Below are 27,289 nucleotides of genomic sequence, written 5' to 3'. Positions count from 1 at the left end.
GCTAACCATCTTAAGGGCGGTGAGTAAAATCACACTGGACCATAATGGAAGGCATCATACGAAAGTAAACACAATTGTGGCCCACTGTGTGTGTGTTGCTACCAACAAAATATTATAATGTGATGAGAATTACACAAAAGGGTCAAAACTGGAATTTAGAATATAAAAGGCAAGAACAATGTCCATAACAGTAATGAAAGCAACAACTATGTAACAGGAAAAAATTTTCTAAAAGAAAAAAAAAACAAATATTATTCACTAGTGTATATTTTACATAAGATGATTATTATGCTTTAGTTTTGCAATACTTCACAACAATGAGTGAAACAAATATTGAAAAACAAAAGCAAAAATATGGAAATTAGTCAAATAGGTTTAGTAAGATGGGTAAGGGAGATATTCAAAATGTTCAAATTTGTGGTAGGAGAATGAAACAAACTAGGTTCTGTAATAGAAAATGTCTGTTAAATAAAATGTAATATTCCATGATTTTCTAGGAATTACAAATATCGTTTTATGATCTTTTGATAAATTTTTATATTCCTATTCCTATCAAAATTGAAGATTTTTATTCATCGTGGTGCATCCATGATGTTTGATGCACAGTCACAGTCACTTTTATGGAAAAAAGTAGTCCTCAAAATACCGAACCTATAAAATTCTGAACCTATAAATTCTGTATTGATATATGACCACAAAAAATGTCACAATGCCAATCTTCGGCCCTTTCGGTTGGTGTATGCAAACACTGAAATTATGGCAAGACCCCTTGTTTTGGGAGCTATACCACAACGGAGGACCGGTATATCCCATCTTATATCTTAAGTATTGCAATCTCGATCATGGCTTGCCAGCGAAATGACAAATTTAATATATCTCCGGAAATTTTCCCGGAGCAGTATCTATATTAGCAAAAAAATAAAAAAACAAGGCGTGGAATTAAAAAACAAAAACAGTGAGCGGGAATCGGAAGGAGCCATATGACACCCTACACAACTACCACTGAATTCTTATTTTTGCATATCATGAATATAGCATTTTTACCCTCTTAATCGATTAGAGGTCAACAGCTCCTCCTCCTTCTTACCCTGACATATTTCAGGAATCATATTTTACCGGAGTAAACATTTACGCCATTCTAATTTGCTTATTTTACACACAAAAGTCTTGGTCCATTATAACCTAAACGATAGTTGGTCAGATAATTACCCCTTGCAAAATTTGTGATGTTCAGCTTACAATACTCTAGAGCGACTAAGAAACCATACATGAACAATTTTTGGTCAATTTCATGGTATAAATGTCATCTGATCATCATCGAAATTTGTAGGTGTCATCCTTGACCATGGCCGGAACTTCAAGTAAAATTTCATAGTGATCCTTGCGACTTATTCGCCTTCTAATGTCGTCATGGTAATTCTAAACAAATCAAAATACAAAGACAGCTGTAATTATCTTAGTAGAACTTCCACATCCGAGTTGCAAGTATTCTTATTCCTATAGAAGAGCTGGAGGTATTCTTCTTTCTATAGGAGAGCTGCATGTATTTATACCCTTTACTACACTTTGGTACAGGGTATCATGTCTCTGTGCATATGTTTGTAACAGGCAAAAGGAAATAGACACATTGTTCCTTTTGAGAATATGCATAGAATCAATTTTAAATCGATTTATACATGTCCGTTCGTCTGTGAGTCTGTAGATGTTCAATTGTAAACAAAGTACAGGTCGCATTTATGATCAAATTTGGATGAAATTTGGCACAAGTCACTTATTTGGCCTAAGGACGAACCCTATTGAAATTTAAGAAAATCGAAGACATTTTTCGTCCGATTTAATGTAAATGTGGCACCAAAGTCCCTATATAACTTTCGATTTTCACCAAATTTTGTATAGTGTACTAAATTGAGTCTAGAATGACGTGTGTTAAGTTTCGAGAAAATCGGTTCAGATTTAGATATAGCTCCCAGATTTAGATATAGCTCCGATGTTATGTAAATGGTGCACCAAAGTCCCTATATATCTTTCGATTTGCACGAAATTTGGCATAGCTCACTGAATTAGGTCTAGAATGATATGTGTCAAGTTTCCTGAAAATCGGTTCAGATTTAGATATAGCTCCCATATATATATTGTCGTCCGATTTAAGGTAAATGGGGTACCAAAGTCCCTATATATCATAATCCCTATTTTCATAATTTTGTCCCATGGTACGCAGACGACTCTAAATCTGTCCGAATGAAATTAAATTTAGCATAAATTGCAGAAAAACATGAGTATGTCCCTTCGAGGGAACATTGACATGCAATTGTAAGGATACATATGTACAATATTCATTCCGAAACACTCATTGGAATCGGTTCGTCTTCGAAGAAACACACAGTCAGTTACTGGTTTGGTACGTAGATCCCTGATTCGATAACGTCTTTTGATGCAGCGTTGTGGTATTTATTCAAACAATCTTTGCACCAATCGATATGAGACTTTTTTGAGCGATCAGATGTTTATGAAATATCGAATGCATGCTGATGAAATAAATGCCCCTATCTCACGATATGTCACATGATGATATTGAAGAATCATTTTATGCACGACAACAATTTTCTTTGGCACATGTTTCAGTTTGAGCTTCATGGCATGATCACATTCATTATATAACCTTCTTAAACCCTCTGAGGTGCTGTGACAAAATAATGTATGTTTCCGATTTTCTGCGAAATCAATCAGACTTCTGGTCTATAATGAAATATTTTTATTTTATGTAACCTAACTATTAATGCCGTATGATCTTCTAGGGATCATCAGATATTTTCAATTATTGGTGAATGGAATACAATTGTAATTACATCAAAACGTCCGTCTATTTTATTCGAAACCATCTTTTGTTTGTTTGTTTGTTTGTTTTTTTCAAAAAGCAAGGATTTTTAAACCATATTTTGAAATGTATGGTTTCTCCTGACTAATCGAAAATATGTTTTTATTTTACAGACCATAAGATAATCAAACTTAAATTTACCTCAACCACTTAGAGCTAAATATATTGAAGTTATGTATAAAGTATTGAGAACTATTATATTAAAAAATAGTCCTTTTAAAATATTATGTTAGACGAGTGTCTAATTTAATACGAACCGTTCAGGAATTCATACAAAATTAATTTTGTTCTACGATATGAATTATCATATATGGACTTACTTGTATCAAATTTTTTAATATGCACACATCTATTAAAACTAATAGATTCCACAAGCTTATGGCAAACTTATTAATTCAACGATGTTCCTTTTTTATGTATTTTGTTCATTCTACAAACCAAACATGGCTTCATTTACAGTAAAATAAACCAAAAACACCATTTTCACCTTCTACGAATTTAAATAAGTGTTCTGATCATCAACAATGTGTATGTTCGTACACCTACATGTTCTTCCGAAGAAAATCGGGTTTTTTCCACTTTATAACAATGAACACATCTGCAATTCAAATAAGTTTTTTCCGGCATTTACTACAAAGAAAAGTTGTATGCGTATATGTTTGGGTGTAACAGCAACAACAGAACACACACACAGGAACCCGGCACTAACCAGATCGACCGAACGAACGACGGACTAACTAACCGGTGAAAGGTTAAAGCCAGAGTACATTTATCACATCATACATTAAAGAACATTAACATGAACATGAAATCCTCTCTATAAACAATATACAAATATGTATATGTGTGTATGCATACATATATACATATACATGTATGTGTGTGTGTGAGTTTGTTCTTCAATTAAGTATGTGTGGGTGAATAAATGTGTTCTTATACTAGAAGAGCTGTTGTTGGTCAAGACAACTAAGTAGAGGTTGTTATTGTTGTTTTTCTTATTGTTGCTGTTGCTGCTGGTAGTGGTGGTGGTGAGACTGTTGCTGATGGCTGTTGGTTAAGTTAAACTTTTTTTGATATGTTAAATAATGCTTTTAAGCTGCTTATGATAATGCAACGCAAACTGTGGTGGTGTTGTTAAACTACGGACACTCACACACACACACACACATCTACACATACATAGTAAGCAAACTACTAAGTCCAAAAACGGATATTCCCATAATACAGTGACAAAGGACAGTGCCGAGCTAAACGCCACATGATGAAGAGGAAAGAATAACTCAAAATACAAACAAAACATTAACCACAAACAGACGCACACACACTCACTGACACACACACTCAGCCAAAGAAGCAGGTGCACCTCTAATCCTAGGTCGGAAGCGAGAACATTGTGTTCCGTCGTTTTGTTTCCTTTTTTGCATTTCTTGTTGGTTTTTTCTTCTATTTCTTTTGTTCATTTACCATTAGTTTGCTATGAATTCATGTTGGACGTGGTCAAGGAAAAAACATAGCAAGAAAAGAAAGGAAACTTTTCTGCAGCAAAAACAAAAAAAAAAGCTAAATAATCCTTGAATTTAAGAGTGCGGAGTTTTGTTAAACTCCTTGTGGTTAACAGAGAAAGATAGATTTGCATTATTAAGTTTTTTTTAACTAAGCTGGTTCTACACCAAGTAGCGGCTAGAGGTTATTATAACTTTGGAAACTATTAAGAACGAAAGTTATTTGTATTGCTTGGCTATAGTTCTAATTCGAAAGTTATTTCTTGATTTTCTATTAGTAATAGTCGACTTAATTCAATTGCATATGACCTAAATGAAACAAAAATGGGATAAATGACCATTCTTCTTATTAAGTCAAAATATTTAGGGTCATATTTAGGGTTTCTCTCATTGGTTTTATGATACAGAGAATATTTTTAGTAAATTCCACAAACATTTTTTTAATCCTAGATTAATGGAGTTCTGGCTGTTATAGTTTTGGCATTGGCAACACTAAATGTCTTACTAGCCCGACTTGAAAAATCAATTTGCCAATATTTAATTTGATCAATTTGAGAATATGTTCGTGTGATCATGGCACTATCAATAAATCGTTGTATGCCTGTCTTATATCATACCGGCTAAAACCTCCCCCTGGGGTTGGTACCACCGTATCTCTGGATTTTGCCTGGGCCTCGGCCCCGCCATATTTTTTAAGGTTACGGCGTCTAGATCGGCTTTCTTTTTTTCGGAGGTTGGCGTCCATTGCTTCCAAGTATCTTTGGTGTGCCATAATCTTGTCGTTAACGTTGCCATAAGTTATGTAGCAACTTTCGGCTTCTAGCAATCTGCATATTTCGGTCCAGCGATCGTAGCTGAAAAACGTATGTTCAGCATCATTTTTCCATCGATCTTGCCACTTGTTTATCGTTTCTTGACGGGATGTCTCCGTGATTTCTGGCTGAGGTCCATACAATAGTTTGGCAATGAAGACTTTATGCCGCTCAAGTGCCTGTAAATCGATGGCGATCATTCCAGCTATAACGGGTATGGATTCCCCGGAGACCGTTCTGTATGATAAAGTCATCTAGAGCGCCATCACTCTTTATACAGGCAGTAGCTTTATAGCTCTTCCTTGAGCTTTTTAATGCCGGTCACCAAACTTCAGCTCTATACTGTAATACCGTATTGTTCGTCTCCATGATAATCTTCCTCTTGTTCGGTGATGGGTCACCAATGCACTTAAATCGCGATTTTAGCAGCATAAAATATTTCCCGATAAGCTAGGTTTACAAAATTTGGAGTGCAAAATTATAATGTTATAAAAATTGATTTGAAACAAAAGGGCGGGCCATGCATGTTGGGTTTTTTGGGGATGTTGGGTTCGTTTTTCAACCGAATTGGCTTTAATTTTCGGTTCTTATTGTATAGAAAATCTCATTACCAAAAGTAATCAATATTGGACTAGGTTATCGGGTAGCCCCCATATAACGGTATATACCATTATTCGGAATTTTTGGAATTTTGGGCACTTTTTTTTTAAACGAATTGAATGTCGTTATGTTTCTTAGGTTATAATTGGGTAGCAAATCTTTCTACCAAAAACTATTGACATTGGTCAAATTTTTTAAAATACCTCCGAAATTTCGGTATTAAGGGGAGTTTGGGCACATTGTTCAACCAATTGGCTGCAATTATTATTTTGGATTCCCATATACAAAAAGGGATCAAAATAAAACTTCAGTTGAGCGTTTGGGTCTTCGACGAACAGCATAAACTGATTAAAGTTGTTGGTGAAAGAAAGACTTCGAATTAAATACTCTCCTGTTTGTTTGGCAAAACTAGTCATCTGATATATATGATATATAGGTCTTATATAACGGTATATGTCTTTGGTATAGGTCCTATAAAACGATACCACCTAAAGGTCCCTTTCTATTTTTGGGATTTTAAAGGTTTTATTCGCATTTTCCAACCAAAGTGGTTATTATTTTGGTATTCATGGCTTTCGCAAACAGGCATAGATCTTTTCAGTCCCCAACCATTTTCGATACTCTGAAACATTTTGCCGCATTTATAGCACAGTTTTAGGAGAAATTTATATAGAAGTTCAAGTTCTTATATTGATCCTACATAAAGATCCGCCACTATTGCCGGAATGTTTAATATTTTAGCGTCATATTCCCACGAATGTGTTTGTAATTTTGCATTCGAGTTCTTGGTGGATGAAATCCACATTATCGGTTTCTTTTCGCAATTTTCAGCCGAATTATTTTTAAAAATATCGTCATTGGATATTCCGGCTTATCAAAGGGAGAAATACATCTTTGTAGAAGGTTTTACATAGTCTCCATGTAAAGAAAACATTTCTCAAGTTCGGGTTTTTGAAGGTTTTAGCCTCATTTCAGATTCCGGCTAAACAAAACAACGTCTTCTCATAATATATGCAGCAATGTTCACTCCTAATTTTTTAATAATCTAGCAGAAAATGTATAAAGATAAAAATCTCATATAAACATACCGACCTTTTTAAGAAATGAATTCTCAATACCTGGTGGAGAGTATAAAAAGTTCGGACCGACGATGTTTTTACATTTTTATTTATGACTCGTTAAATAAATTTTTCCAAATTTTAATGGTAAAATGAATGATTTAAAAAATCTTTATCAGGTAAGCAACACCTACTCCTAATAACAATCCGCAATGTTATTGTGAACATAAAGCCCTTCCCACAATTGCCAAACAGCAATTGTAATCTATGGTAAAGCATTAGGTACGAGTCGTATTAATAAGAAACCGTCCTAATAAGCTGCTCACTCACACACACACAATCTCACACAGATTTAATGCAATTTTTATAAGCAATTTTAACATTAAATATTAATAATTCGAATGTGGTATAGTAAAGCTTAAAGAAGAGAAATCTCACTCTCTCACACACAACAGCCAAATGGCAACTATCAAGTGTGTGAGTGTATGTGTACGGTTGAAATCAATATACTATTTGTAGCTTGAAGAAAAATTGGGTTTGCTTATCTAAGGATTTAAAAACAAACAATTCACTTCTTAACTTTGTGGTAATGCACCTGTCTTGTCTATGCCAAGGAAACTTAAGTTTCTGGAAAAAAAACAACTTTTCGACATGAAGAAGAAAATTATAGTATGAACACTCTCAATGTTAACTATTCAAATATTTATACAAATTTTCTAAGTTATGTGTCTGGAAGGTTTTCACACAATCAAATTTTGATAAAAAAAGAAAATATATGTACCAGTATATTTGAATGTATTTTGTTTTGCTGGAGAATTGAAATACAAAAAAAAAAACCTTCCAATAACCCTTGGTGGTTTTGTTGGACAAAGAAAACACCCATGAAATTTCCTAGAATCTTCCCTTCATACTACTACCATGGGTGGATGTCATTTTGTTGTTGTTGCCATTTGAAACCATCATTTGGACAACTGGTTACTGACCATATGAGAAGCTCTTGTTATTGCTTCTCTTACAATTGTGAATTGAGCCCTGTTGGAGCAGAAAAACACACACTCTCACACATTCTAAATAAATATTTGATAAGTTTCTACCATTGTCTGTTGTGTAACATAACCTAAAATCTTCAATTTAAAGCCCTCATAGCTTGGAACAGGTTACAAATACCTGGGATTCATTCTTAGATACAACAAAAAAAAATAATCAGAAAAAATAACAAATACCCGGCACAAAACCATAATCCTCTGTCCATCATTGTATATTCCTCTTCTATGCGATATAGAATCAAGTCGAAAAAAGGGCTATGCTGCTGCTGTGTGTTCGTATTTTTGTGTTTTTTTTTCTAAGAATTTTTATAAGTGATTTATATGCAGTTGTGGTCGAAATACCACAACCAATGCGGTAAACATCTTTTCAGAAAACTTCTGAATGCACTTGTGTATACATTTGGAAAAATAAAAATACGGAACACACCCGGACACACACAGTATCTATATATGGACAAAGATTTACCTTCACATGCACACACGCACACACACACACACACACATCAAAACATATTCTTGCACACAAGAATGATGTACAATGCACTTTTTACGCCAAACAATTTTTCAATTAAGGTTCATTTTTTCTGCTGCTGATGCCGCTGCCGCCACTGCTTCCTCTACTTCTCCTTAAATATTTCCTTTTCTGGTGTCAGTGTGGTATGTTGCAACTTTAGCCATGACATACGCCAGGAGAATACTGCCTTGATGTATGAGCGGGAGTGGTCACAAATTAATTTTATAAAAACCCTGAATGCACGAATGGATGAATGAGCGAAAGAAAGCAGAGCCCTCGAGGAGTGTAGAGAGTTTTTATTATACATTATCGTGTTAGAAATGCGGACAATAAAAATCACTTTAGCCCAGGTGCTCGTTAAGTGGACTTTTTTCAGCGAGGGTCGGGGAAAAAGTTGAAATGTGAAAAAAAGCAATGAAAAAGTGGATAAGTTTGTAGGCTCTACTATATAATGCGGATATATCCGCATTTCAGATATAAAAATTGGTTTTTGGGTTATATAAAGAGGTTATATAATTTAGGTTTGATATACCTGGGTCTGTCCAAAGAAGACTCCCATTGTTCTTGGTATTTTTCAGTGTATATTTAGGAGAGCTGAAATGGACCACAAATTTTATTTTTGTCTGTTTTTTTAGTAGCTCTAGAGGCCACACAACTATTTTTTCGGGGTATTTGGCCCCAAAAGTTTGTAATGCCGCGAAATATTGGCCCTAAACTCACCTTTTAGGTTACCGATCATATCTTGACTAGCGGAGTCAATCCAGACATGTGTGTTCGTTTGTCCCTCTCTCTGTCCATTATAATTTGTAAAGGCGACAGATAAGGACCAATCGTCACGAAATTTTGCATGTAGGATGGGATCATCCTAAAGGACAAATTCGCCATAGGTCAAACATTTTGAAGCTATGCGTGTTTTTTTTTTCTGGAATTTCTATATTTTGTTTGGGGCTATATCAGATTGTATTTGAGATAAATGTTCAATTCAATTTTGAGTGGATTCCTGAAATCTTGGGAGAAATTCGAAAAAAATTAATAGGCCCAAGCCAGCATCTATTTGTCAGGTCAAATTGTTAAATTTAAGGACCATTCTCAATGAAAAAAAATCGTTAATTGCTGCCGGTCCGAACCGACCCTTCAACATTCAAAATTTCAAAATATTTGTTAGGACCTTTAAATATAGTCTATGTTCTTGTAAATTGCCTGGTAGTTGGTTGCTTATTTGCCAAAATTAACAATAGGTTAGGAACTTCAATATACCGAAAATTAGGCAGGGCATTTCTATGAGAATCATGTGAAACATGGACCTATATTAGACAGTATGGCAGTAGTTTTTGTACTTCTTTATGGGGGCCATGCCAAATTGTAGTCACTTCGGTGGGAAAATTCTATATTGATTATTTTCTCCAAACACCCTGAATGTTAAATTACAGCCACATTAATTTGAAAATGCAGCAACAAACTTCAAAATACCCATTTTGGCACAGGGGCCTTCATGTTTGCGATATGTCAAAACATGGACCTATATTTGAAATGTCCGCAAAAATATGTTTCACCCTCCAAGAATTTAAAGTTTGTCTTTCACCGGCTTGGTTTAGAAAATGTTGCTAAAACCTAAATGACCTTTATCTGTAGGCTTTGCCAAACAATGGAACTATATTGGTAATTTTCCGCTTAGATGTATGCCAGCCTTCAAAAGTACGTAATGTCAACACATAATGTAATATTAAAAACTGGACCTATATTGTCGATTCTCTGAATGCTAAACTCCAATAACTCGAAATGGCAGAGCGCAGCATATTTGCTGTGAAAATGAGGCTAAAATAATGGGGTTTATATCAACATTTTTTCCTAAATATGTATTTCAACCTCCAAGAACTTATAGAATTTGGAAATCTGCAGAATATCGAAATTGGGGATCTGTTTTAAATATTTCGGTCTCAATCTTGATTCCATTATACAGACATGGTTGAATTGGTACAGAATTTAATTTTGGTTAAGAATACAAAGAAATTATGGGGTCTGCGACGAATATTTTGAGATATTAATTTTGGGAGCATTCGTGATATTTTCCAACTTGATCCATACATTTTACTTATACTACCCTAGCACATACTTTACATCCATAAACACGACAATTGCTTTTAACACTCTCCCCTACCACAAAAAAAACACATACTTGAAAAGTACAATTACTTTGAAAGGTTTGAAAACTCTGTAGTAATTCATCTAGCATTTCCTTCCGGTTGTTAGGGGGTAGCAAAAAATCCCCCCTACATCCAACAACTTATACAGTGGTTGTCGTCCCTCTTCTACTTTTTCGTAGTGAGGTTTCTTTCACGTTATATATGAATGCATGTATTTTTTTAAGCAATTTAATATTTGTTTGCCGTTTCATATAGAAATTGTTAAAAAGAAGAAGAAGCTCAATTTCTATCCGTAAGGTACGCTGTAATTCTCTCGGTCATTACACACACTCTTGTTGTATTTTTTTTACAAATTTTTGTTATAGCCAAGTCAACAAAACGCAAAAAATGAAAATAACTAAAACATAATAAAGAAAGAAACAAAACTTCGGAAGCAGCTTTTCATCCTATTGCATCCTGGACCTGCGGTTATGCTATTCTCGATATTTTCGTACGACATGCAACTTCCTTACCGCAGATAGCTGCTGAAGCAATGGATGTTTTGTTGGTCGGTTGCTTGGTTGGCTCGCTGGTTGACTGGCTTCTTGTTGCTGTACAAACCACAAATAAAATGTTCCAACAAAAAGCCAATTTAAAAGCAGCGGTAACAGCAGCAGCGGATGAAAAGCAGGTGCTACCATTACTCCGTGTGCAACGACGACGATGGCACACTTAGCATACCGAAGAAAGACACGGTCGGTCACAAGGACATGCTAAAGAAAGAGTTTTGTTCGCCAAACCGATGCTACTACGGTTTTGTTTTGTTGATTGCAAATATTCTTCTTGTTCTTCTTCCTGGCTTTTTGTTTGGCCAATGAAAGGAATATAAGGGAATATTTCTATCGCTGTTACACACACACACAATACCCGCTGTAAGTAATATCCTTCTATTTTCGGTGGTAAAGTAAAATAATTTTAAGCATTCATATCTATGGCAAACGACCCACAACAACTGGCTCTTCTATGGGACTTTATTCTATTGTTGGCCCTACCAAAAAATTCCGGATTTTTCTGGCCAAAGAAAATATTTGCATTTTATTGCAGGATAGTATGTCGGTCGAGTCGAGGCTTTTGAGAAAATGAAGCATGACAGTGCCGGTTGAAATTTTCTTCATGGATATTAGTCGTCATTGTCATGGAAATGAAGGTAGTTATGATGGTGGTGGAGGAGAGGGAGGAGCGATAGAGCTATGCAGCTAAGAATAATCTTACGTTTATTTATACAATGCAATTTTTGTGTGCTTAAATAATTCTGAGTTTTTTTCTGCTCCTCTATTAATATTTTAAAATTTTCATTTGACACAAACGAATTTCACTTGCAGATTTTGTTTGCATTATAATGCCAGGCAGTGGATAAAAATGGCGTTATTTATTGCATTCATTTGTAAAGAGTGGGAGGAGGGTGGTTTCTATGATGTTTAGAGTGTGGCTTATGAGATAAATGTCCATTGGAGCAATTAAAATTTCCTAAGAAGTAAATGAATAGTGGCTATGGAGAATTTTTCTATTGAGTGTCACTGAATCAGTGAGCAATGACTATAGAGTCAATGGGCATTGACTATAGAGTCAATGGGCATTGACTATAGAGTCAATGACCATTGACTATCGAGTCAATGAGTATGGACTATAGAGTCAATGAGTATTGACTATAGAGTCAATGAGTATTGACTATAGAGTCAATGAGTATTGACTATAGAGTCTATGAGTATTGACTATAGAATAATCAATGCTCATTGACTATAGAGTCAATGAGCATTGACTATAGATTCAATGAGCATTGACTATAGAGTCAATGAGCATTGACTATAGAGTCAATGAGCATTGACTATAGAGTCAATGAGCATTGACTATAGAGTCAATGAGCATTGACTATAGAGTCAATGAGCATTGACTATAGAGTCAATGAGCATTGACTATAGAGTCAATGAGCATTGACTATAGAGTCAATGAGCATTGACTATAGAGTCAATGAGCATTGACTATAGAGTCAATGAGCATTGACTATAGAGTCAATGAGCATTGACTATAGAGTCAATGAGCATTGACTATAGAATCAATGAGCATTGACTATAGAGTCAATGAGCATTGACTATAGAGTCAATGAGCTTTGACTATAGAGTCAATGAGCATTGACTATAGAGTCAATGACCATTGAATATAGAGTCAATGACCATTGACTATAGAGTCAATGACCATTGACTATAGAGTCAATGACCATTGACTATAGAGTCAATGACCATTGACTATAGAGTCAATGACCATTGACTATAGAGTCAAGACCATTGACTATAGTCAAACATTTAGACAGATTTCCTAAATGGTTGTAAAAAGGACTCCGTTCAGCTCGTGTTTAAAAAAGTACCTTAATCTTGTGTATAAAACTACCTCTTATATGAGTATACAGAAGAGCCTCTCAGATTGTCGAAAGAAGTCCTTCGTCTATAGAAAGGTCCTTACTATTCAACTTGTCTTTAGAAATCCCCCGGTTCACTTTGTCTGTAGAAGACTCTCAGCTTCAACTTGTCTATAAAATCGTTCAGCTCCTCAACTCTTCTTTAAAGTCCCTCTTAGTTCGTATATAAGCACTCCCAGGCCTCCAGCTCTTCTATACAGGCCTTCGCTCGTCTATAAGAACTCCCTGCACTAGCTTGTTTATACGACCCTCTACTTTATCACGTCTATATGGACTCTCTGTTTCAGCTCATGCATAAATACTCGTAGCCCTTCAGCTCGCCTTTAAATCTCTCAGCCCATCAGATCTTCTATGAACACTCCCAGTCCTCCAGCTCGTTTATAGAGCACCCACAGCTTCACTTCGTCTACTGAAGAATCTCTGGTTCGGCTATTCTATAAAATACCCCAGACCTTCAAGATGACTTCCTGCCCTTAAGCTCTTCTAGAAAGTCTCCCTTCTGCAGTCAGTCTATACAGTCTCCCATTCCAGTCTCGTCTACAAAAGACATAGCTCTTCTATAGAATATCCTTTCATATCGCCTATAAAAACGTTCCCTCAGATCTTTTATGGAATTGCTCGTCTATTGAAGATACACAGACCTTAATTTCAGCTATTGAATACCCTCTGATCTTCATCGCGTCTATAGAAGACTCCCCGGTAATCAAATCTGTTCTACCTCTATTCCTCGGTTCACTCAGATCTCCTCTATCGATATATCATTGCCTTCAGTCCTCTGTACACCCTGTTACCTCTGTAGAATACTCTTGTCCTCTCCCTACCTCACCTATAAAAAAACCCATTTGCCTCAGCTGACCCCAATTAATTTCCACCCTCCCATTTTATAATTCAATTAATTTTTTTCTTAAACAAAAAAAATCTGCAATAATATCCCTTATCGAAAATTATCTTCTCCTTCCCTTACGTTGATGAATATTCTTCATTTATTCAACTATTTAAATCTGGTGCATTTAGTGCATTTGAACTGAAAATAATAATTCCAACACCTCTCCGAACCATTTCTGTGTGTGTGTGTGTGGCGTCATAAAACACCTTTAAGCGCAATTTGTAATTTAAGAATGTGAATAAATGTTTATTAAACGGGAATGCAAAACCTTATAATTTAAAATTGTATATGCACACCCATTGCCACCTACAAGTTAAATGTGTCTACAGGAAACGGATATACCATACACCAGCAGCAGCAGTAGTAGCAGCAACACCACTACTACAACTACAGTAGCTGTGGCGGCAAGCAAACCAAACAGCGAATGAAAAACGCTGTATTTAATTGCTTTTAGTTTACTTCATTTTTAGCTACTCTCAATTCTGTTTCTTTATTTTTAGTTTTGTGTTTTGTTTGCATTACTCATCTCCCTCACTATTTTTTGCTTTCTTTCATTGCAGGTTTGGCGTCATCCCTGGCGCCGTTCATATCATAAACGCAGGAAGGCTCAGTGGGAAACTGATGCTAACTATTGTTCTATGGTAAGTTTTTATTAAAAAAAAGTTGGTTCTGGTCTTCTTGTTTTTGGGCTTGCATATTTTTTTCCTTTTCTTGGTTTTAAGCTTCCTTTTCTTTTAGGACTATCGTCATCGTCGTCGCCGTCGTTGTTGTAATGTTGATGACAATGAACCGTGTTGAATTTCGTGGGGGGTTTTGAACTCTTTTTTTGTGTTTTCTATGGCTATGACTTCGTTGCTTCTTCCCGGTTTGCTACGTCGCTTTCCTTTGCTAATTTCCATTAATTTAAAAACAAATAAAATGCTAAAATAAGATGAGCAAATAAAGAGAACACCATGTTGCGCAAAAAAGCAGACGAGAAAAAAGGCAGGCTAGGGGGGAAAGAAAAGAAATAAAATGGTTAAAAACACACCGTATAGCCTCGAAGACCTGAAACCTTATAAAGAATAAAAAAGCAAGGAAAACAAAAGACAAAGAAATGGCGAATCAGAAAGCTGTTAAGACAAACGAAAATGAACGTAAACTAACTGCCGCAGTATTAAAAATTTAATATGCCACTTATAATGTTGCATTAAAGTTAAATGAAAAATCTACAAGGTTTACTTGGTTAACGTCGTCGTCGCCCGCTAACAAGGAAATTAAAAACGGTATTTGATGGCCAAGAAGAGTAATGTTGGCATAAACTGCATTCATAAAAGCCAAGTTATGGTTTGAGCTTCGTTTTTCTGTTTTTTTACACTCCTTTTGTTCGTTCGACTAGTGGTATTGGGGGTTTTCCTTTTTGCTCTTTCCTTTTTCATTATTTTGTGTCGTTGTCTTTGTCGTCTAGTTTTTTGTGCGCTACTAGCTAGGAAAACATTTAATTTAAATCAAATGTAATAGCTTTCGAAATAAAGTAATTAGTATGGATTTCATATTGAGCACAGACAAGGAGAATGTTAAGGAGTGTTACCATCCATAATTGGCAACTGCCAGCGGGTGAAGGAATGCAGTAGTAGGACGCCAAAGGGAGTGGTATACAAATGAGTATTTGTTAACAATTTCAAAAGAAAATAAGACAACCTCTAGTTCGATATATGTAAACATTTGCTGCATTCAGTTCCTCACAGAATTGTCACGACTTTCAAACCGCCTGTAAACTCTTCCGTCAGAGAGTTGTTCTGCAAAAATCCTACTATTGGCCCGCAACTCGTATATAAAAACGCTCGTCTCCCCTTCCTTTAGTCAGCGGATTATGGGACATTATTTATGTTTCAAAAATTACAGAAGGGCCGATTACTTCCCCCAGTTCGACCTTAAAAAACTTTCATAGAGATTTTATATCCAACAGCATTAAGATTCCTTGTTACCATCTCCTCACAAAAATTCCAAACCTTTCATCCCATCGGGAAACACTCCCATGCAACAAGTCCATAATACTTAATCTGCTCTTCGGGTACTCTGCATGTTTCCTGCTATGAAATTCCCTGGCTACTGGTATTGGGGGTTTTCCTTTTTGCTCTTTCCTTTTTCATTATTTTGTGTCGTTGTCTTTGTCGTCTAGTTTTTTGTGCGCTACTAGCTAGGAAAACATTTAATTTAAATCAAATGTAATAGCTTTCGAAATAAAGTAATTAGTATGGATTTCATATTGAGCACAGACAAGGAGAATGTTAAGGAGTGTTACCATCCATAATTGGCAACTGCCAGCGGGTGAAGGAATGCAGTAGTAGGACGCCAAAGGGAGTGGTATACAAATGAGTATTTGTTAACAATTTCAAAAGAAAATAAGACAACCTCTAGTTCGATATATGTAAACATTTGCTGCATTCAGTTCCTCACAGAATTGTCACGACTTTCAAACCGCCTGTAAACTCTTCCGTCAGAGAGTTGTTCTGCAAAAATCCTACTATTGGCCCGCAACTCGTATATAAAAACGCTCGTCTCCCCTTCCTTTAGTCAGCGGATTATGGGACATTATTTATGTTTCAAAAATTACAGAAGGGCCGATTACTTCCCCCAGTTCGACCTTAAAAAACTTTCATAGAGATTTTATATCCAACAGCATTAAGATTCCTTGTTACCATCTCCTCACAAAAATTCCAAACCTTTCATCCCATCGGGAAACACTCCCATGCAACAAGTCCATAATACTTAATCTGCTCTTCGGGTACTCTGCATGTTTCCTGCTATGAAATTCCCTGGCTTTATTTCATTCTTTGTCGGAAACATCTTTTATAGGACACTTCCTACCCTGAAAGTGTCCATAAAATCTCCCACGCCATCAGTATAGGACCCTCTGATATTTAGCTCTTATATATAAAACCTTCCATTCAGTTCTGCAGTTTGTGTATAACAGGTCCACAGCTTTTCGATCAGATTTTGTGATTTTCAACTCATCTAGAAGATACTTGACTTCCAGCTCGTTCATATACCCTCCCTGCTGCGTATTTCGCCTAGTGTGATTCGATTCTTCATATCGTGACCTGTAGAATCTAATAAAAAAATCTTGTACTGAAATTTCCACACCAGCTCGCCTATAGAGAAACCTGGGCTATCATACTCCATCCAGCTTATTTCTACAGATGATTCCTTTCAATTCTTGCCTATAAACGCCTCACTGTAGACGGATATCTTCATTGTTCGTATTCAGAATACTACCTGCAACTATAGTGGTTTATAGAGGTTCCTGACAGAAGCTTTCAATTTAAAGTCCCTATAGCTCGTATACATGGCCTCCCCTTAACTCGTGTTCAGAAAACTCTTTTCAACTCTTCTCTAAATACTTTATTCAGTATGTCAATTGGAGCTCCTATACAACTCAGTTACTCTGTCTCTCTATAGAATACTCTCTGCCTTTATTCCTTTGTATACACTGATCTTCATTCCCTCTATAGGAGGCTCAATGACTTCCGTCCTCTGTACACTCCTCACTTTTAATTCCACTATAGAAGACTGTTGCCTTCAGCTCATCTATATAACCCTCTCTGATACCTATATGTCTATCGGAATCCATCAGCCGTAGTTCATCTGTGCAAAATTCAACGCCTGTATACAGAAGGACCACTTGAGCTTTAGTCTGAATAAGACTCATCCTCCCCCATCTCTCGTATACAAAAAACTGCACGTCTAAAGGATACCCCGGCCTTCACCTCTTCCATAAAGACTCCCAGTTCTTCATCCCGTCTATAAAGACTTTCCGTCCTTCAGCTTGACTTTAAAGACTACCTACACTTCAGCTCGACTATGATTCAGTTCGTTTATAAGGACTCCTAGCTCTTCAGCTCTTCCATAAAGACTCCCAGTTCTTCCACCCGTCTATAAAGACTTTCCGTCCTTCAGCTTGGCTTTAAAGACTCCTTACCCTTCAGCTCGACGATGATTCAGTTCGTTTATAAAGACTCTTAGCTCTTCAGCTCGTCTATAACGATTCTCCACCCTTCAGTTCATCTATAATAACTCCTAGCTCTTCAGCTCGTCTGTAAAAACTCCCTGCTTTTCGGCTCGACTAAAAAGACTCGCTGACTAATAGGACTCGTTCGTCTATAAAGCCATCCTGCCCTTCTCTTTAAAGGCATCTAGCGCATCACTTCTTCTCTAAAGACTACCAGCTCTTAAGCTCGTCTATAAAGACTTCCAGGTCTTCTATTCGTCTATAAATACTCCCTGCTTCAGCTGTCTACAAAAACTCTTTTCTTCAGTTCGTCTATAAAGCGTGTCTATAAAGACTCCATGACTCAGCTCGTACACAAGCAGTGTTGCCAATTTAGCACTTTTAGTGCTAGATTTAGCACTTTTTAAATTCGTTTAGCACCAAAAAAATTGATCTAGCACCTAGCACTTTTTTAGCATTTTTAATTTGATCCAGGATTTTTTCAAAATGTTTAGTATAACTCCAAAAAATGGTCGTTTTTCGATTTTTCATTGAAGTTTTCGTATGTTTCACATGGTGGATTTGATTTTCCAAGTGAGCGGAGCCATATAGTCGGACGGGGCTATCCATATAATACCCTACGTAACTACCGCAGGACATAAATTATCTGCGAAACTAATTGCCGCGTCGGTGAAAAATTCTGTGGGATATCTATTTCCTGGTGTTATAATAATATTACAATATCAGAATATAACAAGTATTATAAAAACCGATAACCTCCACCATAAGGATGACAATCAAAATATCTAAAATTAATTGGGGCTCCTAAGAAAAAACTCATGTTATGATAGGACGTTGAACATACCGAAAAATACGTGAGGAAAAGAAAGACATCTAACAGCGGAGCTACCGTTATATGGGGCTATAATTTGGAAGCGAGATTTAAAACCTAAAATATTAACTTGGGTCAATATTAATAATTTTTAGTGCGGAAATATGGTGATACCGTTATGGGAACCCAAAATACAGAATTAGAGGCAATTTGATTGGGAAACGTGTCAAAAATTCCCATGTCGTGGGGTACCATATTAGTCAATTACAGCCAATTCGGCGGGGAAACGTGTCAAAAATGCCTAGAATGGCAAATAACAGGGGTACCGTTATATAGAGGGTACCCTGAAACTTGGGCCAATATTAATAATTTTTGCTACGGACATTCAATGAGAACCCAAAATACATACCAAATTACAGCCAGTTCGATTGAAAAATGTTCGAATATTGGGGGGTACCGTTATATGAGGGCTAGACCAATACTTGGAACGAAATATGACAATACCAAACAACCTAGGAATATTAGCAACGACTGTGTAAAATTTCGTAAATACTGCGATCTCTATTATGATTTCAAAAGGCGGACATCCGTAAATCGACATAGACTTTTATTCTGATAAAGACTTTGTGGTGTCTCCGGTGAATATTTCGAGGTGTTGCAAACGAAATGCCAAATTTAATATAGACTCCACCTTATGGGGGTGTGGTAATGATAATACTATTCACTAATAGAATATGTAGACCCCTGTACATATTTACGAATAGCTCCCACTCTCGGTCCTTCTAAAATAAATGTATACGGCATAGAATGCACATTTTGTATTTTCCACACAAAAGTCTTGGCCAATTTGGCTCGATCAATGCTTATTCATTAGCGTTTCCGCCATATACAATTTTGTGACCTCTACAAGACCAGAAAAATATATAAAATGGTCGATTTTACCAAACACAATAAGTGTCCCCACTGGCCAAAACCGGATATACAAAATATCGAGTTTCATAGCTATGACCGTTACTTTGTTTACAAATGTTAATATACAGACGGACAGACACACACATATCGACTCAGCTAGTCGATATATGACGATCCGTATACTTATAATACCCTCACAACATAGCTGTTAATTTATATTTCCTTATTCGTATTTAAGTATACTAATAATTTTCTAAGAAATATAGATCTCATTATAAACTATAATAGAATTTCTTTATATTCATTTTTAGCACTTTTTTCTGGCACTTTTCTAAAATTTTTAGCACTTTTTAGCATATTTTTCAACAAAATCTAGCACTTTTTCTCTATCAAGTTTTGGCAACACTGTACACAAGAGACCCCGGTTTGAGTTCGTTTATGAAAACTACCACTCGTTACCTCGTTTATGAAAAGTTTTTTAAGACGTTATTCAACTCTCTTCAGAACATATCTATGACGACCCCTTTCAGCTCATTTTTAAATGCTACCTTCGTCTATAGAGACTTCCAGCCCTTTTGACTGAAGAATCCAAGCCTTTCAATTCCCTAAATACTCCCAGCCCACCAGTCTATAATTTATTACAGCTTAAGTTCGTCTATAAAGACACCGACTTTAGCTTGCTATAAAGACTCCATGCTTCCGCTCGCATATAAAGAGACTACTTCAACTCGAACATATATGAAGATACTAGCCATACTACCTTCGTCTATAAAGACTCTCTGTCTTTCAACACGCCATAAAGCCTATGGACCCTTCAGTTCGTCTAGAAAGGTAATCTTTAGCTAGTTTATAAACACTCTTCAGTGTAAGTTAATTTAAAAAATATTTTTTGAACACCCATAAATGGGTGGATTTAAAGGTGTGGATTTAAAAAACAAACTTTTTTTTGAAGATCCATAAAAGCGTGAATTAAAAAAAAAACAAATTGAAAATCTATTAAAGCGTGGATATTTAAAAAATTGTACTTAATTTTTTTGAAGCTCTATTATAGCTTGGTTTATCATGTTTTTCGAAAATCTATAAATGCCTATACTATAAGGAAACATTTTTAAAATATTTGCCAACTACATCGTCCATATATTCTCTCGTCCTCTTTTTCCTCTCATTCAGCTCTCTCTCTCTCTATACATTTTATTAAATTACTACTTATATAAATTTGTTGTTGTTTTTGTTAATTTCTCCTTACAGGTTCGTGATATACCACCCTATGATGAAGGACGACGTTTGCTTGACTTAATGGATATGTCAGTGTTTGATTTTCTGACCGGCAATATGGATCGTCATCATTATGAAACTTTCAAGTAAGTATACCAATCACTTATTTGGGAAAATTGTTTGGGAAAAAGGGGTAATAACTAAAAAAAAATATATACGAAAAACCCAAAAAAAAAAAAAATAAATTGCATTAAATTTCCTATAAATGGCTTGACAAGTGTGTCCTTGTTGTGGTTTTATGTGGCTCTTATATGATATTACCAAGAACTTCACTTGTATGCCAGCGGTAAGGCAGGCAGTCAGTGAGTGAGTCATGTTGTTGGATGCCCACATCGAGTTACCATACCAATTACGAATTCATACGAAAGACACACATTCAGCACTTTCCTTGAATGATGATGAAACGATGGCGGCGGTACACATACACACCCGCACCAACGGAACCCAAAACCATTGTGTCAGAACTTAAATGACATTCTGATATTACATTCAGTGGTGGTTTTTGGCTCGTGTCAGCACTTTCTTAAAATTCCAAATTGACAACAAAAATTTTTGTGTTCTGGTGTGCTGATGATGGTTTGGATTTCTTTGGTATTGGTGAAACCTTCAAAAGTGGAAGTGGGCAGAAATGTCACTCTGCTTGGTATGGTATACATAGGATGATTGGCATATATATGCATGTATGTGTGTATTCCTAGCTATCACTGATTTTCATAATTGATTTACTAGTTGCCAAAAGAATGACCACCAGAAACAAAACCCTGAGTTGACTTCAAAGGTCCGGAATATTTTGATATGTTCTCTAGCTGTTGTTGTTTTTTCTTAATTAAGCAAAGAGTTCAATGTGAATAACCAAATGGAATCAACATGGTTTTCCGGTTAGCATATGAAAAACTTGTGATATTAATTAGAGATGTGGGTATGGAAATCTGAAAGAGGTTAGTTGTAAATGGAAATGTGGTGTTTTTTAAAAAATACTTTTAGGTATTTCTTTATAAATTTATTTAATATGAATTGTATTATTTTACATACATATAATACCAAATTATATGTGTGTCACTTCTTGACATCTCTATTTTACATTGTAAGCTGACTTTTTATCAGGGCTATCGAGGGCTTTCATAAATGTTTTTCCTCTACTATTCTATAAATAATCAATAAATGCAAAAATATTTTTTTTTTTATTTTCTTGAATAAATTATGCTTAAGGTTACACATGAAAAAAGAAACAAGAACAACAAAATATTACATTAAACATGTATCAATTATTGAAATCAATTAATATTTAAAAAAATAGTAATCATGTCAATTGAAAATAAGTAAAAATTATGAATATAAACTAAAACAGGGTGAACATATTTGCCAATTATGTTTGCTGTTTTTTTTCATGTCTACTCAGATTAAAAAAAAAATATACATGATTATAACAAACAGATATTTTCTTATGACAGTACAGTAATTAAAAGTAAATACTTGATTAATAGCGTAAACTATTGTTTTTATACCCTTCACCACACTGTGGTACAGGGTATTATGTCTTTGTGCATATGTTTGTAACACGCAAAAGGAAACGAGATAGACACATGGTTCCTTTTTAGAATATGCATAGAATCACTTTCTAAGTCGATTTATGCATGTCCGTCCGTCCGTCCGTCTGTATGTCTGTCTGTGCATGTTAAATTGTAAACAAAGTACAGGTCGCATTTATGATCCGAATTGGATGAAATTTGGCATAGGTCACTTATTCGGCCCAAGGACGAACCCTATTGAAATTGGGAAAAATCGGTTCAGATTTAGATATAGCTCCCATATATATATTTAACCGATTTAATGTAAACGGTCCCTATATATCTTTCGATTTGCACGAAATTTGGTACAGCCTAATCATTTAGGTCTATAATGATGTATGCCAAGTTTCGAGAAAATCGGTCCAGATTTAGATATAGCTCCCATATATAGTTTCGTCCGATTTCATGTAAATGGTGCCCCAAAGTCCCTATATATCTTTCGATTTGTACGAAATTTGGCATAACGTACTGAATTGAGCCTAGAGTGATGTCTGCCAAGTTTCGAGAAAATCGGTCCAGATTTAGATATAGCTCCCATATATAGTTTCGTCCGATTTCATGAAAATGGTGCCCCAAAGTCCCTATATATCTTTCGATTTGCACGAAATTTGGCATAACGTACTGTATTGAGCCTAGAATGATGTCTGCCAAGTTTCGTGAAAATCGGTCCTGATTTAGATATAGTTCCCATATATAGGTTCGCCCGATTTCATATAAATGGTGCACCAAAGTCCCTATATATCCTTCGATTTGGACGGAATTTGGCATAACGTACTGAATTAAGCCTAGAGTGATGTCTGTCAAGTTTCGAGAAAATCGGTCCAGATTTAGATATAGCTCCTATATATAGTTTCGTCCGATTTCATGTAAATGGTGCCCCAAAGTCCCTATATATCTTTCGATTTGCACGAAATTTGGCGTAACGTACTGAATTGGGCCTAGAATGATGTCTGCCAAGTTTCGTGAAAATCAGTTCTGATTTAGATATAGCTCCCATATATAGTTTCGTCCGATTTCATATAATTGGTGCACTAAAGTCTCTATATATCCTTCGATTTGCACGAAATTTGGCATAACGTACTGAATTGAGCCTAGAGTGATGTCTGCAAAGTTTCGAGAAAATCGGTCCAGATTTCTATATAGCTCCCATATATAGTTTCGTGCGATTTCATGTAAATGGTACACCAAAGTCGCTATATATCTTTCGATTTGCACGAAATTTGGCATAACGTACTGAATTGAGCCTAGAGTTATGTCTGCCTTGTTTCGTGAAAATCGGTCCAGATTTAGATATAGCTCCCTTTTAATATAGATTTACTTTAAGTAATTGACGCACCAAGGAACCAATAGGCTGATAGGAACAAAACGTTCTGAAATTAGTATAACCTAACCTGTGACAAGTTTTTTTTTGAAATCGCTTAATATTTGGATAGAGCTTCCATATATATTTTCGCCCGATTTCAAGTAAATTGTTAGTCAGTTTGACATCAATTTTTGCACAACTTACAAAATTGAGCATAGAATTACGCAGTTGCGTTTTCTAGAATTACAGACATAGCCCAACGGATGACCTATTTATATTTGTTTGAACTCGATTTACATACTTTATGGATAGATCTAGGTAGATGCACATTTACATAAATATCACATATTTTATTTCATTCAATTTCATGTTAATAATCCTGTTTAATATACCTATAGTGGTGAAGGGTATTATATAGTCGACACCGTCCGACTTTACTACTTTCCTTACTGTTTTTTTTTATAAAAATATACATTTTTATCAAAATAAATAAATAAAAAGTCATCGAGGCTTTGTAGGCCAACTGAAGGAGTAAGAGTTTGTATGGACGAGCTGAAGGACTGGGAGACTTTATGGACCAGATGACGGGTAGAGAGGCTTTATTGACGAGCGGAAGGACAGGAAAAGTTTATAGACGAGCTGAAGTGCTGGGGACTTTATAGGCGAGCTGAAGGATTGGGAGTCTTTGTAAATGAGCTGATGGTTGGGGAGTCTTTATGCTCGAGAGCTATTGTCCTTATAACCTTTCTAGAGCAGGGAAACTTTTATAGGCGAGCTGAACGGTAGTAGTTCTTATAGATGAGCTGAAGGGCTGAAAGTCTCTGAAGACGAACTGATGGAAAGGGAATCTTTATAGACGTTCTGTAGACGACATAAAAGGCAGGGAGACTTTATAGACAAACTGTAGGGCAGGGAGTCTTGGTAGACGAGAGCTGGCAGACATCTTCTTGAAGTTCCATTAAAGCGTGGATTAAAAAATATATATTTTGTAATCTTCTCTTAAAGCGAGGTATATATATATATATATCTGATGCATGGCCGTCCGTCCGTCTGTCCATGTTAAGTTGTAAACAAAGTACAGGTCGCATTTAGGATCCGAATTGGATGAAATTTGGCACAGCTCCTTTGTTTGGACCAAGGAAGAAGCCTATTTAAATTTGGAAAAATCGGTTCAGATTTAGATATAGCTCCCATATATATTTTCGTCAGATTTAAGGTAAATGTTGTACCAAAGTCCCTATATATTTTTCGATTTGCACGAAATTCGGCACAGCGTAATGAATAAAGTCTAGAATGATGTGTGTTAAGTTTCGTGAAAATCGCTTCAGATTTAGATATAGTTCCCATATATATCTTCGTTCGATTTAAGGTAAATGGTGTACCAAAGTTCCTATATATCTTTCGATTTGCACAAAATTTGGCATAGCGTACTGAATTAAGTCGAGAATGATGTGTACACAGTTTCCTGAAAATCGGTTCAGATTTAGGTGTAGCTCCCTTATAAAGTTTTGCCCGATTTTAGGTAAATAGTCCACTAAAGTCCCTAGAGATCTTTTGATTTGCACGAATTTTGGCACAGCGTACTGAATTGCGCCTATAATAATGTGTGCTAAGTTTCATGAGAATCGGTTCAGATTTAGATATAGCTCCCATATATAGTTTCGCCCGATTTTATGTAATTGGTGCACCAAAGTCCCCATATATATTTCGATTTGCACGAATTTTGGTGTAGGGTACTGAATTAAGTCTACAATGATGTTGCTAAGCTTCGTGAAAAGCTAGGCCGATTGACACAATGTACTGAAGTAATATAAATTCGTCTTTGCCAAGTTTCCCTGAAATCGGTTCAAATATAGATATATAACAAAAACGCGACGTCTGTTAGGATACATATGTAGAATATACCCAAAGTGGTGTTTTTTTTTTTTGTGGATATATTAAAGCATGTTTTTTTAAATAGTGTTTTAAAAGATCCATTAAAGAGTGGATTTAAAAAGAATTTTGAATATATTAAAAAAATATTTTTTTAAGATCCATAAATACGTGGGTTTTTAAAATAATATTTTTTGGCGAATCATTGTTTTCCAGATCAAAATCAAAGCTTCGATTTTTAAAAAAATATGTCTAAATATCCATCAAAGCTTTTTAAAGAAAATTTTTTAGGTTCCATCAAAGCGTAGATTTAAAAAAAAATTAAAGATCTATCAAAGCGTGGATTTTTATAAAATATTTAAAAAGTATATATTTTTTAAAGATGTACTACAGCGGGTATAATTTTTTTATATCCATAAATTCGTTGATTTTCAAACAAAATATTTTTTTGAAGATCCTTTAAATCATACTCTTTGGTATTATAATTTATATATAAAAATTTTATTATAAAAATTTTCGATATATTTTCCACATTTGCCACGCTAATCGTTTGTAATTTAATATCATCCTTACTTCAATATTTGTTGCAGCAATTATTCTCCATAAAATTGGCAATATTTTTCCCGGAAACATTGTTAAGGTGTAATTTTTATTTCCTTTCTCCTGAATAAAACACACACATTCCCATATTTCCCATACGATCTAATTCCCAACCATAAACAAACTATACCTTAACATACCACAATAGAATGAACATAAATATCAAAATCTATGACATGATCTTTTGGCACTGGCTTTAATGTATAATTACAAATCATTCAGTTATCATATGTTCGCTAGTTCAAACAAATATACCAACATATGTCGTACGACTGTGTGTAGTATACCTATGGTGAATGACTATGTATGACTACCATGGTTAAGACGATTTTTCTTATGTATGTATATTGCTCCCAAATGCTTTCAAGTAGTAGTAATGGTAGCAGCACATATCATAGGATATATGCTAGGAGTCACACTATACTACCTACTAGTGCTCCTTTAGTGGCCTATTTAAATTTTAGCTTGATTGGATTTGTGTGTGTGCGCCCGTGTGTCTTGTACATCAACCACCGGTGTGATGGAATAACCGTTCGTTACGGCCATTCCTTAATGGGGTTTTGTTGCTACAATTATGCAGTGCAAAATTTATGTAGATCATGTTTATCTATTATGCGATTAGACGATTTCCATTTAAAGCCATTTTCCACACAACAATATTGGACACATACATACAGATAGATAGATGTATGAGCGTATGGATGTACATGGCAAAATATCATGGGAGATATTGTTGTTTGGAAGGTTGTGTTGTTTACTTCCTATTTGTAGTATAGCCTACCCATTGGGATTGGCTATTAGTGTGCGATCGTGTGTGTGTGTGAGGAAGCATCTTAGTTTTCGAAACTAAAATGCCTGTGTTATTTACGTTTTGTAACGGTAACTGTTGTAGATTACAGCCATACTAAAGTGGCAATTGCCAAAACGCATCTGGGTATATGTACATGTATGTGTGTGTATGTATTCGGGCCCATCTCTTTAGACTTGTAATGGAATTTGTTAGAAACATTAGGACGCCACTAACACTTGAGTTGATTACATTTTTGATGGGAGGCCACTAATTATGGT

The 27,289-nt window shown here is 35.5% G+C and overlaps 1 protein-coding gene across 1 annotated transcript in view; it reads left to right on the top strand.

The window, feature by feature from the left end:
• LOC133326020 (extracellular serine/threonine protein CG31145) overlaps positions 1-27,289 on the top strand; it is a gene marked incomplete at its 5' end in the record, with an annotated part of 118,233 nt that overhangs the window by 78,051 nt on the left and 12,893 nt on the right. The window contains 2 exons of the mRNA XM_061534697.1: positions 14,450-14,530; positions 20,852-20,964. Of these exons, the coding sequence (XP_061390681.1) occupies positions 14,450-14,530; positions 20,852-20,964 (194 nt within the window). The remainder of the gene's footprint in view (positions 1-14,449; positions 14,531-20,851; positions 20,965-27,289) is intronic.

Source organism: Musca vetustissima, unplaced genomic scaffold (assembly GCF_032173495.1).
Source record: "Musca vetustissima isolate MV318-11 ecotype Yass unplaced genomic scaffold, APGP_CSIRO_Mvet_v1 utg6361, whole genome shotgun sequence".
NCBI classification, from domain to species: Eukaryota; Metazoa; Arthropoda; class Insecta; order Diptera; family Muscidae; genus Musca; species Musca vetustissima.
The sequence above is the reverse complement of the archived record's forward strand: the minus strand, read 5'-3'. Positions and strand labels throughout refer to the sequence as shown.